Source organism: Hyla sarda, chromosome 3 (genome assembly GCF_029499605.1).
Source record: "Hyla sarda isolate aHylSar1 chromosome 3, aHylSar1.hap1, whole genome shotgun sequence".
Taxonomy (NCBI): Eukaryota; Metazoa; Chordata; class Amphibia; order Anura; family Hylidae; genus Hyla; species Hyla sarda.
Window position 1 is genome coordinate 99638217 of NC_079191.1, and position 16577 is coordinate 99654793.

The 16577-nt window shown below is 41.3% G+C and overlaps 1 protein-coding gene across 1 annotated transcript in view; it reads left to right on the forward strand.

The window, feature by feature from the left end:
• The window catches only part of IRS1 (insulin receptor substrate 1), a 49360-nt gene extending 34506 nt beyond the window's left edge, over nt 1–14854 (forward strand). The window contains exon 2 of the mRNA XM_056564769.1: nt 13751–14854. Within this exon, the coding sequence (XP_056420744.1) occupies nt 13751–13755 (5 nt within the window). The 3' untranslated portion in view covers nt 13756–14854. The remainder of the gene's footprint in view (nt 1–13750) is intronic.
• Nucleotides 14855–16577: the final 1723 nt, after the last annotated feature.

Sequence of the window (16577 nt, forward strand, 5' to 3'; positions counted from 1 at the left end):
TATTTTTCAAGTTTTTCAAATGGATATCCTCTTTCGGTTACTTCTTTACATTTATTGTGTGGTTACTTGTACTTCAGGATACACAAGCACATTATGCACAGGAAATGATTGCGTTTTCTATTGACTTGCATTAGGGATTATGGTGGCTTTGCGTCTGCTGTATTGTAGCTAGCATCTCAGAATGCCTGCTTCTACCTTTCGTTCTGGTTAAAGATGAGAAAAGTTTAATATTGGCCAGCTTGAGAGTGCAGTAAAATTGGTTGCAGCATTGGCAGATCTCCACATCCCTCCCTGTGTGATGGCAGCTCTGTAGAGAAGGTTCCTTTTGAAGCCTGCAGCACCTCTCAGCAGAGAGTTCTGGGCACGTGCATGTCTGTTCTTGTGATCTCCCATTCATGATGGCTTTAGCTATAAACCGATCACAAGCCACAACTTCATGGAAGTGGCTGGGACTGCTGCCTGTGTTCTCGGCACAATAGGAGACATCTGTTAATTAGTGGTTAATGTCTCAGAACATGAAGCAGCTGTTGTGATTATGGGGAGAAGGATGGCGCTCTGCATACATGCTCCTCATTATGGGGGCCTGCACCCTACCTCATCTTATCTGCAGGTTACATTAAAGGCTGTGGGTATGTTGTCCTGATGAACGTGTGACTTTTACCAATAAGGTTACAAGTGAGTTTCTTTCCTATTTCAATAAAGTACCATGAAATTTAATGTAGATAAGTGAACGGTTTCATCTGATTCGTCAGTTCACTTCTTTAGTTTCCCCGATTTACAGAATAAGGGTACGTTCCCACACGGCGTATTTTGCTGCGTATTTGCTGCGTATTTGGTGCTGCATATTTTCCTACCCATTGACTTCAACAGAGAAAATAAAATACGCAGCAGCAAATACGCAGCAAATACGTCGTGTGGGAATGTACCCTAAAAGTACAGGAAATCTCTATCCTGGGGAATCGATATGTCAATGAATCTGTGTGCTCCACTCTAAAATCATAGTCCCTAAGTTCTCTATGTGCAGTCATTTTTTGTCTTTTTATTGGCCTACTGGATTTGAGGCGTGTGACAAACCTATAATTGGACCTTTCTCAGGTGAGGAATTATTTTTGTGCAGATTACGTTTCTCTCCTTCTGCCCTGCCAGCAAGTGTCAGTCTTTACTGTAGTTCTGGAATTCCATTCATAGACATGGAAGCTAGGTGAATCCTGCTCAGATGGCATAGTACAATGGCACTCAGAATACAATCTGTAGCTGTATCATCCCAAAAGGCCATGGCTACACTACAACATCTTGTAGCTCTACTAATTTATTTTACCTAATAAGTTCAGCTGCAGTCCAGAGCAGTACAATGAGTTGCATGCAGTCTTGTGGACTGCAACTATCACTCAGTATTTACTATTGCAACTTTGCTAAATAATACACTGCTCAAAAAATAAAGGGAACACTTAAACAACACAATGTAACTCCAAGTCAATCACACTTCTGTGAAATCACACTGTCCACAGTGTGCAGGTGGTGACCACATACCACTTCTCAGTTCCTATGCTTCCTGGCTGATGTTTTGGTCACTTTTGAATGCTGGCAGTGCTTTCACTCTAGTTGTAGCATGAGACAGTCTACAACCCACACAAGTGGCTCAGGTAGTACAGTGCATATTTTTTGTGTGATTTTGTTGGGAGCACATTGAACTATGTAAAGACAAAAGTATTTCCTACGATTAGTTCATTCATTCAGATCTAGGATGTGTTATCTTAGTGTTCCCTTTATCTTTTTGAGCAGTGTACTTTGCCAAGCATTGCAACTTTTACCCATACACAAGCGATAGCTGTCAGACGAATGTTCATTGGACCAATAGCTATCTCCTCCTTGGTACAGCAAAGCATTCATATATTCAGAATGGAGACAAGAGGGTAGCAGCATCTGTTGTCGAGAATGAAAGGATTGAACGGTTTGTAATCCAGCTTCCTCATACACGTTAGACAGTTGGCCGATTCAGTCAAATTCGGCACATTTGGGTCACCTTTTTTTCATGTGTACAGGAGGCCTTAAGCTTCTGATGCATAAAGTGTGTATGGTTTATTTTATCCTGATATACTTTAGGAAGGTGACTGTGGGGAAACTTTAAGTTCCATGCTGCCTGCTGTGATTGCTATTAAGGAGGCCTATCCCTAGCACATTACACAATGCTAAGTTGTGCCCATATGTGTTGCACATGTCTTTCTGTTTTTTGCCCCTATGTATAATTGATGAACAGTTATAGAATATTCTCTCCCCTTCCTTTACCAACCTTACGAGTGGTTTAAAAATAATGCATCTGTCACACAAGTGAGGCCACATGCGTTGTGATGCTGAAGAGTGCGTCATGTCCCCCCAGCTGGCAGCATTCCAGGACTAGAGTGCTTTGAACAGTCTTGTGAGAATCCAGGGCAGCATTGGCCGGTGTGCTCCCCCGTCTGCCCCCTGCGTTGCTCTGTACGTAAACTTATCCCAAGAGCCCTTCATCGCCATTCAAAATCAAATCTGGGAAAGTCCTATTCTTGTGTACAAGTGCTATACAATGCCTCAAATCTCTATGTGCTGCATGGTGCCATGTTTTTGGTAGGACAAGCACACTGTTTCTGGGGGAATTGGAAGAAATAGCTGCTGTTATGGGTGTATTATTAGATAAAAGTATATCATGTTTTTTGCAAAGCTTAACATTTAGAAACTGATCAATCAATTTGTCCTTGGTTAGGTTGGGGTGGATGGGTTTGGTGATGGACAGGAGCATGTAACCTCACCTCATTCCCCTCGATTTTCCCTGTATACTACTATTTCCTTCCAAGTGCTGATAGGTTATCTGCATTGGCCTGTGTCTGTATGATAGGAAGACTAGATTGTAAGATCCACTGCACTGCACTGAAATTCTAGTGGCAAACAACAGAAAGTGTTTTCAGCTCACTTTAAGTCATGAACATGTATGGAAATCCATTGAATCGGGGTGTATTGCATATCGCCATATTTTGCTGATAGTTAAGGGTATGGTCGATGCAGAGAGCTGGGTAGGTTTTCATGGAGATAAGATCTGTTTGCTTAGACGGTTACTGTTGGTTATCTTTTGTGTGATATATTCATTGAAGTCTAAAAGGTTTTTGAGCATTATAAAAATAAAAAATCTTAATCTTAAAATAAGCAACACACATTGAAGAATACATCAGTTTGCTCTTGAGTATGGCTGTTTCCATAGAGGATGAGCTTTAGGACTTTGCACTACCTTCCACTTTGTGTCATAACAAAACAACTGAACCGTTATTAAAGAAACCTTTTACAACTGTTTTTAGCCATAACACGCTAGCAAAAGCCTAACCCAAAGTCATTATTAATCTGGTTTTATTTGCTAAACATTACTTACTTAGTGTTTTAACAGCTGCTTTTCAAGTCATGGGCATGGATGACCCGACCAACTCCAACCAGTTCTTCCCAGGTTGCAAGGGAAATCACATGCACAAAGCATACACAGGTATTAGCACGCGCCCCGGGGGCCATTGGTTTCCCATTTGATTTAAGGCTGGATTTGTGACTATCCAGAGCTGGTCTTGAATATAGATTATAGTCTTGCCATATTAACTTGTACTTCTGGAGGAGCTTTCTCGATCACATGTCTGGAACCCCTTTAAGCGGGAACCCCTTTCCTTGTGTATGGGAAAAATAGCTCCTTACATATTTGGGCCATGAGAACGTTTGGCTGTTGATGATAAATGCAGTGTTATGCTGTAGTTGATTGAGACCACGGTGTAATCGGAGTCTCTCATGATGTACTTTTCCTTTGCATATTTTGGTTTTGGTACAAATACTTTTCAGATGTATGTTACAATGCCAGATGGCATTCGGGGACACTTAACGTTGGTAACGTCTGAGAATTGTATATATTGATATGGCATATTATTAATGAGTCTGGGGGTTTGTCGGTCTGTGGGTTGACAGACTCGGTGATGTCATTGTGTTGCCTGGATTTCTTTTGTGTTCCAGTAATTCTGTGTTCCCTGGAAGGTTTATGTTTTGCGTTATCTGTATTAAATGCTGTAAGTTCATTTAGTATACTGTTTAAAACAGCTGTCAGGGAACAGCACATTATGTATCTTTTTTTTTTTATCTTGGCTTATGCACCATGACCCATTTATGGGGACCTGTGTGTACCACTATGTCTCGCCGTGTCTATTTGTCATAGGTGGCGATCTACAAATCTCTAGATTTTATTCCAAGCACATTTCAAATCTGAATCTGATCCTGATTTGGATTCAAAAGTTCCTTGATCATCCATGGAAAGTATTTACAGGATCAGAGTGATGCATACAGTATCACCATTTACTCCAACAAGACCACTTAGGGGGATATTTATCATTGCCTTCCTGACATTTTATTGGCTGAAATTTGGCGCAAAATGTTTGCACAATTTTTGCAAAAATGTTTTGTCCAATTTCAAAATAAACAACTTTGGCAAAAGTGACTTTGAAATGCAGTACTTCATTCTTAACTATGCAGTGGACGAGATTTCTTAACTGTGTCTTTTTAAAAAGGCCCAAAAATTATGGGCAAACTTTAAAAAAAAAAAAAAAAAAAGATGCAAATTTATACCACCTCTGCCTTGTCTTAGAAAAATGACATCCAGCAAGTACTGAGATGATTTTTCATTTGTGCAAAATTTATCAAAGTCTGTCCACCGTCCTGATAAATTTGGCACACACAAGCCAAAAAACACAGCAAAGAAAAAAGGCTGTGAAGAGGCTGCACACAGGCACATATTGATAAATCTCCCCCCCCCCCCCCTTAGTGTACAGGAGCGGGGATTAAATGAGTTTGAAATGTATTACAAAAAGTTCAGATTCTATCTTTTAAATTATTTTCTTTTGGGAAATTTCTGTAGAATCAAATCACTTTTCTCAACATGTAGAGGGCTGCTATTCCCTCTCTAGACAAAAATTAAGACCATTCTTTCAGAAACTGCTCCACATTTGTCTATAAGTTGTGTGTGGTATTGCAGATGAGCCCTATTCATTTTAATAGAGCTAAGCTGCAATACCAGACACAACCTCTGGGCAGCTGGTGCTCCTAAAACAATTGTTTATTTGCAGTGTCTGCCTGGTCCTAATATACTTATGGCCTTTTAATGTACAAAGTAGAACACGTTCATGGATCCTTACGTTTGAAAATACGAAGAAAGTCCAGCTTACCTTTCCCGTTACTTTGTGCACTGATCTGCACTCTGGCTCCAGCGTCCATTCAATGAATAAAGAAAGATGATTATCCAGCACTTGAAGTATGGGCGTTTTATTGTAAATCCTCACGATAAAATCACACAATCACTTCCAATCGTCATGTTCATCTTGACTTGTTTCGAGTGCATGCGCTCGAAACGTGTAGATATGAACATGACGAGTTGAAGGGATTGAGTGTGTTTATCATGAGGATTTACAATAAAGCGCCAATACTTCAAGTGCTGGATAATCATCTTTCTTTATTCATTACATGGATCTTTAATTTAAACAACTTCCCTGCCCCCTGCCAGGATCCCAGAGGTCAGCACCCCTGTAGTGTGAAATAAACCTGTTTCACCTAGTCCTGGGAAACCTATTCAAACGAGTCATCTGCAGACGTCATCTTTAGTGATATGGTGACTTGTTCTTGAGAATGTCACAGAGTTCATTGTAGATTCCGAGAAGCACGTGCTCAGTCTGCACAGGGTTCTTGCTTGTTACATGAAATTAATTCTCAACAGTGATTTAACAGTAAAGGGAGGAAGTGATTGATCCTTCAGGGTGATCGGTGAGAGTGAACTGTAGATACATTGAGGGGAATTTATCATTGTATATAGAGCTTTTTTTGTCAATTTTTTCGGCAAAAATTTGCGCAAGAGTTTTTTTTGCATTTTTTTTGCGCAAAATCTGATAAAATTCTTCATAGTCATGTCTACGGTTAAGTTAACCATATAGCACTTTCTATTGTAGAATCAAATTTATTAATGGTGTGTTTTTTGTTTTTTTAAACACAAAAAAAGGCAAATGCACTTTTCTTGTGCAAATATACACCACCTCAGAGGACACGTACCAAAGTGTTCTAAAGCATCTGAGAATTATATGAACTATTTTGGGACAGTTAGGACTACTACTCCCATCATGGACAGACACCGCTCATAATTCATAATATCCGGCACCAGGAGACCGGAGCTCTGATTGGGGAATAGCTATGTACACAGGAGCCGGCGGGCAGCGCATTGTAGCCGCATGTGCCGCCGACTTTTACAGTTAATAAATGCAGATCGCAGCGAGTCTCTGGAGAATAACCTGGTGCGATCTGCCCCACAGCCCCTGAACTATAACTCCCATCATGGACGGAGTCTGTCCATGATGGGAGTAGAAGTCCTAAAAGTCCCGCTGGTGGGGGATGTGCAAGTGCCATCCCTCAGTGCTGTGGTACTACAACTACTCCCATAATGGGACAAACTCTATACCATGATAGGAGTAGTAGTCCAAGGACAGAGGGACAGATCTACACAGTCCAGGCCTGACTCTGTTCTCATTATGTGTTTTGCATAATTGGAACAGAGCCTTTCTGGCAGTATGTTCCCAAACATTGAGATTCCAGCTGTTGCTTAACTACAGCCCCCATGATGGGAGTTGTAGTTTAGCAACAATTGGAGACTCCCTGTTTATGAACTCGCTGCATTATGTATGCTCTCCCCAGGGGAGAGCGCAAAAAATGTACTAACCCATATTTCTTGTTTTTCTTTTCTTCTCATTTCAGATACCTGAATGCAGAGGACTACGTCAGATTCGGTGGACTGCGACGATGACCAGCTTTTTTTAATGTAAATAAAATGGTTAACGAGGGCAGTGGGAGAGTAATTTTTTTTTTAAGTAAATTTTTTTTCCAATGTGTTGTGTTTTTTATGATCGAATTTTTAAGCTTAGTAGTGGAAGCCGTCTTCTAGACGAAATACGTTACTATGCCAGGGCTTAGCGTTGGCCCCAAAATCAGCTAACGCTAACCTCTAATTATTACCCCGGTACCCACCGCCACAGGGGTGTGAAAATAGCCGGTACCAACAGGCCCGGAGCATCAAAAATGGTGCTCTTGGGCCTAGGTGGTAACAGGCTGGCGTTATTTAGGCTGGGGAGGGCCAGTAACAAAGGTCCTCGCCCACCCATGTAACGTCAGGCTGTTGCTGCTTGGTTGGTATCTGGCTGATACTGAAAATAGGGGGGAACCCTATGCGTTTTTTTTCTTTATTAACATTTCTTTTCAAAAAGTGCGTGGTTTCCCCATTTTTTCATTATCAACCAGATACCAACCAAGCAGCAACAGCCTGATGTTACCAGGGTGCGCGAGGATCATTGTTACTGGCCCTCCCCAGCCTAAATAACGCCAGCCGGTTATCACCTAGGCCCAGGAGCGCAATTTTTGACGCTCCGGGACTGTTGTTACCGACTCTTCCTGGCACCCCTGTAGTGGTGTGTACCGGGGAACAATAATTGGGGGTTAGCACTAACTGATTTTGGGGCTAACCTTAAGCCCTGGCTTAGTAATGGATTCTGTCTACATGATGGCTTCCACTACAAAGCCTGAAAATTCAATTATAAAAAACACAACATATTGAAAAAAAATTTTATAGAAAAAAAAAACTCCCCCCACAGCCCTCGTTAACCCTTTTATTGACATTTAAAATAATGCTATTCATCATCGCAATCCACCGAATCTGACGCAGTCCTCCGCATTCATGTATCTAAAATGAGAAGAAAACAAAAACAATATAAGTACAACCATTTCTGTGATTTCTACACTATCAAAAAGCTGGTGTGAAATTTATATGTAACCTGGACTCTCACCCCTTCAAAAATATAATATTAGGGTATGTTCCTACCTGGCGTGTTTGGTGCGTATTTTCTGCTGCATATTTTATTTTCCCATTGAAGTTAATGGGTAGGAAAATACGCAGCAGCAAAGTGGGAATGCACCCTAAAGCAGACAATATACGTGGACATGCCCACTTTTACAAAACTGATGTGAACAATGTAAACCGCGGCACAAAGCTCTCTTAAAATGTGGTTGATACTTTTCACGCCAAAATTGTATGTTTGTTTTTTTTTTGGTTTTTTTTTAATAAAGATTTATGATTTTACTATTGTGCAGAGTTTTGTTCGGCACACACTGCTGCTCCGCCACTTCTAGCTATGTAAGCAGTGTATAGCGAGAAAATGCCACAGCTCTGTGAATTGTGCGGTAGAGAAGGTATATTTGCACAAAATTTATCAAAGGACTTGCACAACTTTAGTAAATCTTGAGCAAGAGTTTAAATTAGACAAGCAATGTAAAAGGGGTAGATCTGTGTCTACAATAGACAAATAATGATAAATCTCCCCCCATTGTGTCTGGATACTGTATCCTTCTTGTTTTGTGTTGTTTACCCTGCATCAATTGGCAAGATATTCCTCTGGGGGTTTATCCTGGCATTTCCTGGCACTGAAGATGCAGCATGTTACAAAGCTTTGGTGCTGAGGCATCACTTCTATATATAGAGCGTTTCAGCTTCTAGTTCAAACTGGCAAGACTGCTTTCATCTGAAGAGTATGTGTTTGCTCCTCGCTGTGTAGTAACATATTGGGCTGCTGAGGCATGAAATGTATTTTAGTATATCTGAGGCAGCAAACCAACCTCCTTCTAACCCCATTCTGATATAGATCTTCATCCATGGACACTTGACATAAAACGATTGAATACGAGGGAGTTCTTGTAGATCACAGTTGATGAAAATAGTCGATTTGTAACCGAGACAAATAACAATGACTAATTTTAGCCGTCCGATGCCCTATTCTGAAGTTACGTTGGCCATGTTTAAACATGTGCAGTTTTTGTGTTTTATTTCACAGGGCAGTTGTGGTGATCTATGGCCGACTACTAGGGCTGCAACAGATGATTAATTGCACAACTGATTAATTGTCAATAAATGAATCTGGAAAAAAAGGCAAAGTGACAAAAAAATTGTTTTGGGGGGCATTACTTTAAAAAATATGTACAGTAGGCATAGTTTCCCCCCATGCCCCTATTATTACTTGGCATAGTGTTTCCCCACCAGAGTGCCTTCAGCTGTTGCAAAACTTTTGCAGCAGCTGAAGTCACCCTGTATGGGAAACACTGACTTGGAATTTAATGCAAAACTTTCCCTGCGGTTTGTGAAGGTATATTCATGCTGTCTTGTAATGCCGGTGAAAAGTCGGAGGGGCTGGCTGACTGTCACAGCAGCCTCCTCCCTGCCCTAACCTGCTTCTCTTAGATCGCATTGCGCTCCGCCACCTCAGCCAGATCCCAGCGGGGAATATGAAGTAACTTTGCTGTGAGGTCGTATACCCCGCCGGGAGCTCTGATTGGTCGGCACTGTTTGACCAATAAGAGCTCCCGGTAAGGAATTCGACATCACAGCACTGTAACTACTTATTCATGCACTGGGAGCCGACCAGGGAGCTGGTGGAGCACAGTGCTGCTCTCATAAGTGCAGTGCTGACCCAAAAAACCCACCGTTATTTGTAACTTATTTTTTGCTTAACAACTATTTAAAACGTAATTAATCAGTGACAGGATTCGTCCACAATGAATCAGTTACCGATTTTTATTGATTAACCGTTGCAGCCCTAGTAGCTACCCATGTAGTACAAAGATGACTCGAGATGGCTCTGGATACAGATGGGGTGCATGTTTGTTTGTTTTTTCACTTTATTTTTCAACCTGCAAACACATGAAGTGCACGGTTTAGTTTGCTAAGCTTGCATTGTCTGGCAGACGATTTAACCAAAATCCTAATTGTGCACATTAGAAGTCTGCTGCCCCGCAAGCCTCACAGTGCTGTAATGGCTGAGTTATTAGGCAATGCCCAGAACAAGGCTTCCACATATGGAAACGGAACTTTAATGATCACTTTTGCAAGACTTTCAAAGATGGCTCGATGAAACCAGACATGACGTCTTTTCTCGGCCTCATTAGTTGTTTCTCTGAATTATGGGGCATAACAGAGATCCGGATTAAACATGCAAGTATGTTCTATGCATTCCTCATAGAAACAACCAGCTACTAAGCTAAACACTGCGTTCTATCAGACTTCCACATGTTTTTTTCTCCCCACGTTAGATTCCTGTAGGTTTACAACTGGAGTGAAGTGCAGGAGTGTTTCTTTTGAAGGCATTTGTTATGATGACAGGCCTTTTATTTTTAGGAGGTAGCAACATAGAAATTTTAGAGAATTTATAGCTATCCATTAAAAAGAACATTGAGGGACATAGTAAAAACCGCATGCTAGTTTTGCCTCAGAAGCCATGAGAGGATGCATGTTAAGGGACTTCTGTGCCCCCATAAACCCTGTGTTTCTGCTGCAGTGGTCGTGATGCCATAGCCATGCCCCCTCGCGGCGTTACATTACGCCCCCTCCATTCATGTCTATGGGAGGCCCCCTCCCATAGACATGAATAGAAGGGGCGTGACGTCATGAGGAATGGCCATGACATGATCACAGCCTCCGATTCAGAGCGTTCTGAACAAAATGTTCAGAACGCTGGAGCACCAGAGAACCCCTTTAAGGGAATCATCTAAGACAGTGGTTCTTAACCTTGTTGGAGGTACTGAACCCCACCAGTTTCATATGCGCATTCACGAACCCTTCTTAATTGTAAAAATAAAATATGATTTTTTCAAATTCAAAACATAGGAGGTATATATTTAAGTATATATTTATACATAGGTGCACAAAATGAACAAAACAATTAAGACAAATTAGGCGCAGGCAGTGTTCTCCCACACATTAGGCACAGACAGTGTTCCCCCACACATTAGGCGCAGGCAGTGTTCCCCCACACATTAGGCGCAGGCAGTGTTCCCCCACAAACTAGGCGCAGGCAGTGTTCCCCCACACATTAGGCGCAGGCAGTGTTCCCCCACACATTAGGCAGGCAGTGTTCCCCCACATTATGTAGGCCAGTGGTCTTCAACCTGCGGACCTCCAGATGTTGCAAAACTACAACTCCCAGCATGCCTGGACAGCCAACGGCTGTCCGGGCATGCTGGGAGTTGTAGTTTTGCAACATCTGAAGGTCCACAGGTTGAAGACCACTGATGTAGGCAGTGTTCCCCCACAGACATACAGCCTCCAGCCATATACATTGTATGGATGGAGGCTGTATGCTGTGTACTGCCCACTTCAGTGCTCCGATCACCGCTCTGGCTATAGCAGTAGGTCTCGGGACCGGTGGGCGGAGAACCGAAGATGACGTGCCATTGGTCCCTTACCAAGCTGGCCAGCGTCTTCCTCCTTCTCTATCCTCCGGTCCTCGATGCCTTTGTTTCCATGGGCGCACGCACGGGACATCAGTGATGTCCTGGCATGCGCTATGTCCCAGCGGCCCTGCATTTTTAAACTTAACGCGGGGCCACAGGGAGTTAATAGGGATGGGGGGAATTGCCCCGTCGCTACAGGACGGGCAAACACCAGCTCTTCTCGGAGCCCCAAGCAATTGCTTGGTTTGCCTGTCCTGTTGCGACCTCCCCCGCCGAACCCCCGGGACTGACTCACTGAACCCCTGTCTCACTGAACCCAGGTTAAGAACCACTGATCTAAGAACTTAGGGGGATTGGTGCTCCGCAGTAATGTTGAGATTTCTCTGCAGAAGGCAGCCATTTTTAAATAGTCAATGTCAGACTATACTTTTTGAAACCTTTTAGAATACAGTTCTTGTGTTTGCATGTCGTCACAGGATATGGTAAACCATTTAAGCTCTGGCAAGTTTTCCTTGTGCTTTTTCCAGAAATGCATACCAATAGCATTACATGGGATTTTAAACAGTCTGGGATCCAGCTCTGTTAAAGGAAAACAAATTTATTGAAACCATTGCTATATACTGGGCTGTGCAAATGTTGTGAATGAGTCTTGCAGTTTTTCTTTCATTTTTTCTTTTGGTTTCTGTACATGGTTGGCATTTAGGGCCACTGGCCAGCTTAGAGTGCTTGTAAGATAAATGTTCTCTGTCAGAAGTGGTTATAGAGTGCATTCACTTCTTAGATTTGCTTTAGCATTCGAACTGCAAGCTAAGCATTGGCAACCTTGTTTAGCGTGTGAGAAGCTTAAAAGATTTAGTAGATTCCTCCTTTTATGCCACAGGTTTGTCTACAGCCTTTCACAGAGACCACCTAGGGTGGCCAATTGGTGCAGGGGCCTGTAGCACTTACTGGTTACTAGCATAGTCCCATGTCTCAGATATGAAGGCTCCGAACAAGCTGCAGGCATCCTGTGAAATTAGCATTGATAAAGTAATCTTGGTCTGCATTAAATACGCTGTAGACTTATATGTTTCCAGCATATGTCGTCTCTCGTCCTTAGCATGATGATGAATTGCATAATGTACAGAATAGTCCTTTCTCATTTGGCAGTATTTTAGCATTCAAATTAAGGTTTAGTTTCCTTAAAATGCACCTTAGAGCTGATGTGAAACTTAAAACTAATGTAAAAATGCGCCCCTTTGTAGCCTTCAGTTATGTGTTCCTCTTGCCAGGAAGGCTTGAGTAAGACAGCAAAAATGTCCAGCCCAACCACAAAGCTGTATTATCGGGGACTCCAGCTATTGCTGGCGGTAAGTAGGAAATAGATTAAACACAGGTTTCCCCTGTTCCTAAGCTGCCAGCAGTGATGTCAGTGACATTAAATGATCCTTCGCTGAGCTCACTGTAGCCCGAGATCCCCTGCACTAAGCCATTTGTGTTGAGCGTTGTTTTATAGGTTGTTAAGGAAATACTGACTGTTGTTGATGAGAAACAATGGTGAGTCCAGACACTGATCTAAGCCCAGAGTTTAGCACTCCTCGTCTCTTCAGCTATTGTGAACACTTGATAAGTCCATAATGAGCAATGCAGATGGTATTGGATCTTGCGGAAATCTTGAGTTTTCTTTCGATGCAAACACTCAAAGGCGTATGTTATTTTTCTATATTTGACGTGTGCAGACCAAAGCTGCAGCGCTGTATGATGGATGTTCACCCTATTTTCTATAATGCGATGATCTAAACTTACAACTAACAAAAATCTGTATATGAAAACCTACACAGCATTGATCTTATCTTTTATTTTTCTTTATCACTCCTAACTTGAAAGCTTCATACGCCTTACACTGATTTGGAGCAGACTTTTTGTTTTCTGGGGTGTTGTTTTTAGTATATGTTGTTACCTCCAACGATACATGGTGTAAGAGTTATTGGACAGCCCCGTCTATAATGACTTACAGAAGTGCACACAATAATGGAGTTTTCTATAATTCATAAACAAATGAGCAATATTTTTAGTCATCACATGTCCCAGTTCTTGACAAGGCATAGTAAGGGTCTATTTAAATGGCAGAATTTCAGCCTCAAATTAAAGTCCATAGACTTCTATCGAATTCTGCACTCCCATTCAACCTTCTGAAATTCTGCTAGCGGAATTATCAGAAGGTTGAATGGGAGTGCAGAATCCCATAGAAGTCTATGGGCTTTAATTTGAGGCAGAATTCCACAAGCGGAAATTCCGCTGTGTGAATAGACCCTAACAATATATACTGCTAAATCGTAGATGCTGAATTCACTTTGTTCTGTTTTCTTTTTAATAACACTAAATAGATCTGTTGTAGTTTTTTCCTGTGATGTTGATCTTGGGAAGGTATATCTATGTATTCATGCTTGCCTTTTTTTTGTTTCTTCTCCAGAATAACAACCTCTACAACCTCAGCAAGATAACCGTTCAATCTCAAGGGATTATGGACACTCAGTAGCCTCCACACATCACAACCAGGACCTCACATCCTCCTCTTCAATAGATGGTACGCTGCATCTTCTTCACTTTGTTTACTACACATGCAAACCTCAGGAGTCATCTGACTGAACCGCACCTTCTCTGTTGTGCCAAGCAAAAAAGCACTGTGACGTCTGGGCAGAAGCAATCTGCTCCTTCTACATCCTTGGAGACAACCTCAGTGATCCAATCCTCCCAGCTTCGACTCGCGGAGCACTTGGACTTTACATCCTCGCACATTATTCTCAATTCATTCAATTTAAGTTGCTGCTGAAAATTTCAAGAAAGAAAAAAAAAACTGTATTACAAATCATTGGTGTAAATTATTAAGTATGAAAAAACTGTTAATAATAATTGAGAATTAAATATTTAACATAGGTTTTGATTTATACATATTATTTTTTTTTGTTAGAGCCCATTTTTTATGTGGGAATTTGAGGTATTCTGTTATAAACAGACTCTGGATAATTGCAAAAATATGGCTAATAAAATAAGTAGGGTACTTTCTAAGAAACACATCAGGTCCTAGATTGCTAGGACTCTTTATTTTGGGTCCTATTTAGAGACACTTGTAATATAAGGGTATGTAAGAATACATCTGCACTCCCGGCAGTGATGTGCTTTAACTCCTTCTGTGCCAGATAGGGCTGCAGTTCTCCTAAAATGTTTGTCCGAACTGACAACCCTACACACGCTACTCACAGGTTTCAGAGTTGAAAAAAAAAATATATATATATACATACACAGACCTTTTCATTGCACAGGTACGAGAAAAATAAAAGAGAATAGGAAATCAAGTCTTCCATTGTATATAATGTAAATGAAAGAAAGAAAAAATGAAATTTAAAAAATAAATAAAAAAAATAAAAAAAAACAAAAAAGGGAAAAAAGTGAAACTTGGCTGAACTCTTCAAATGAAACTCCCTGGAATGAGCAATGTGGTTGTTTGTAAATTCTGGAAAATCTTTCTATATGTAATAAACTAGATACTGTTTAATTTTTCTTCTGGTAAATGTGCTGTGTTTTATTGTTGTTTATTAAATGATGGGGGAATTTATCAGCTTAGTTTGCCATTTTTCTGGTGTCTAAATGTTGCAAACTTTTACCACTTTGCACTGCTTAGGCATGGCTTAGTGTGAAGGGGGATGGTATTCCACAAACCTACAAATTCCACAAATTTACAACAATTCATGCCTGAAAACTGGCAAAAATTATAGTTGCAAGGGTATGTTTACGCGTGCATATTTTGGTGTAGATATTCCCACCCATTTACTCCAATGAGTAGCAAAACCTGCAGTGGAAAATCTGCCGCAAAGTACACAAGTGTGAACATACCCTAAATATACGCCAGCTCGTAGCTAGTGTTTATTTCTGTGTGTGGCACATGGACAGCCACAGATGTGGCAATTTTCTCATACGCAGAACGCCAGTCAGTCTTAAGTAAATCTGTACAAGAATATGTATAAGTTGGCTACTGTAATTAATGGCAACACAAGTAATAGCATCAGTACAGTTAAACATACAGTACTACTAATGAAGAGAAAGTGCAGATGCTCCAGCTCCCAAATAGAAATAATGTTAAAAGTCCAAAATTTAATTAATCCATGTTAATATATGGCCATGACTAAGAACCGCACGGTTCGAAACGCGTTGGCGTTTCTGCTTTGTTTTTAACTTCATGTGGATTCTTTGTTTCTTCATTTTTAATATAGATTAATTAAATTTTGGGCTTTTAACATTATTTCTATTTGGGAGCTGGAGCATCTGCACTTTCTCTTCATTTGATGTCATTCAAACCAAGATGCGGCTTGGATTGCCGCTCCCTGCTCTCAGACTTTCTCTGATCCTCCAGCTGATATGAGATCTCCAAGGCGGTGAGCTGGTTGTTTCTTGTATTTGTATTTTTTTCATTTCATACAGTACTACTGTGCCATCACATATGTGACCATAACATAGCTCCACTCACTTTTCAAGGAGTAGTCAATGCCAGACCAGTGCCCACACCAATGTGCCTCCATAGCAGTTCCCATAAGGACCCAGCAGGCACAGTAGTTGTATAGTAAAAGAAACTTCTCCATTATGGTCTTGCACTGCTCTTCAACTGGATGTTGAGAGAATTGCAGAATTACAGTATTCAACCTCTAAGTGGAAATGTCCAAATTGGGCCCAAAGGGGGAGATTTATCAAAACCTGTCCAGAGGAAAAGTCGCCCATAGCAACCCAATCAGATGGCTTCTTTAATTATTAGGAAGGCCTGTGAAAAATTAAAGAAGCAATCTGATTGGTTGCTATTGGCAACTTTTCCTCTGTACAGGTTTTGATAAATCTCTCCCAAAGTGTCCAGATTTTGTGTGGCCACCATTATTGTTCAGCACTGCCTTAAAAGAGATATGATGCCCAAAACGTATCCCCTATCCGTAGCACTCATGCAAGCACATACCATGACACTCCCACCACCATGCTTGACTGTAGGCAAGACACACTTGTCTTTGTACTCTTCACCTGGTTGCCGCCATACACTCTTAACACCATCTGAACCAAATAAATGTTATCTTTGCCTCATCGGACCAAGTCCTTAGTCTGATTGTCTTCAGCAAACTGTTTGCGTGCTTTGTTGTGCTTCATCTTTGTTGTGCAGACCAATTTAATGCACTGTGCGGTGTATGGTGTGAGCATGGACAGGTTGACCTCTAGCACCCCCTTCAATGACTGCAGCAATGCTGGCAGTACTCATACGGCTA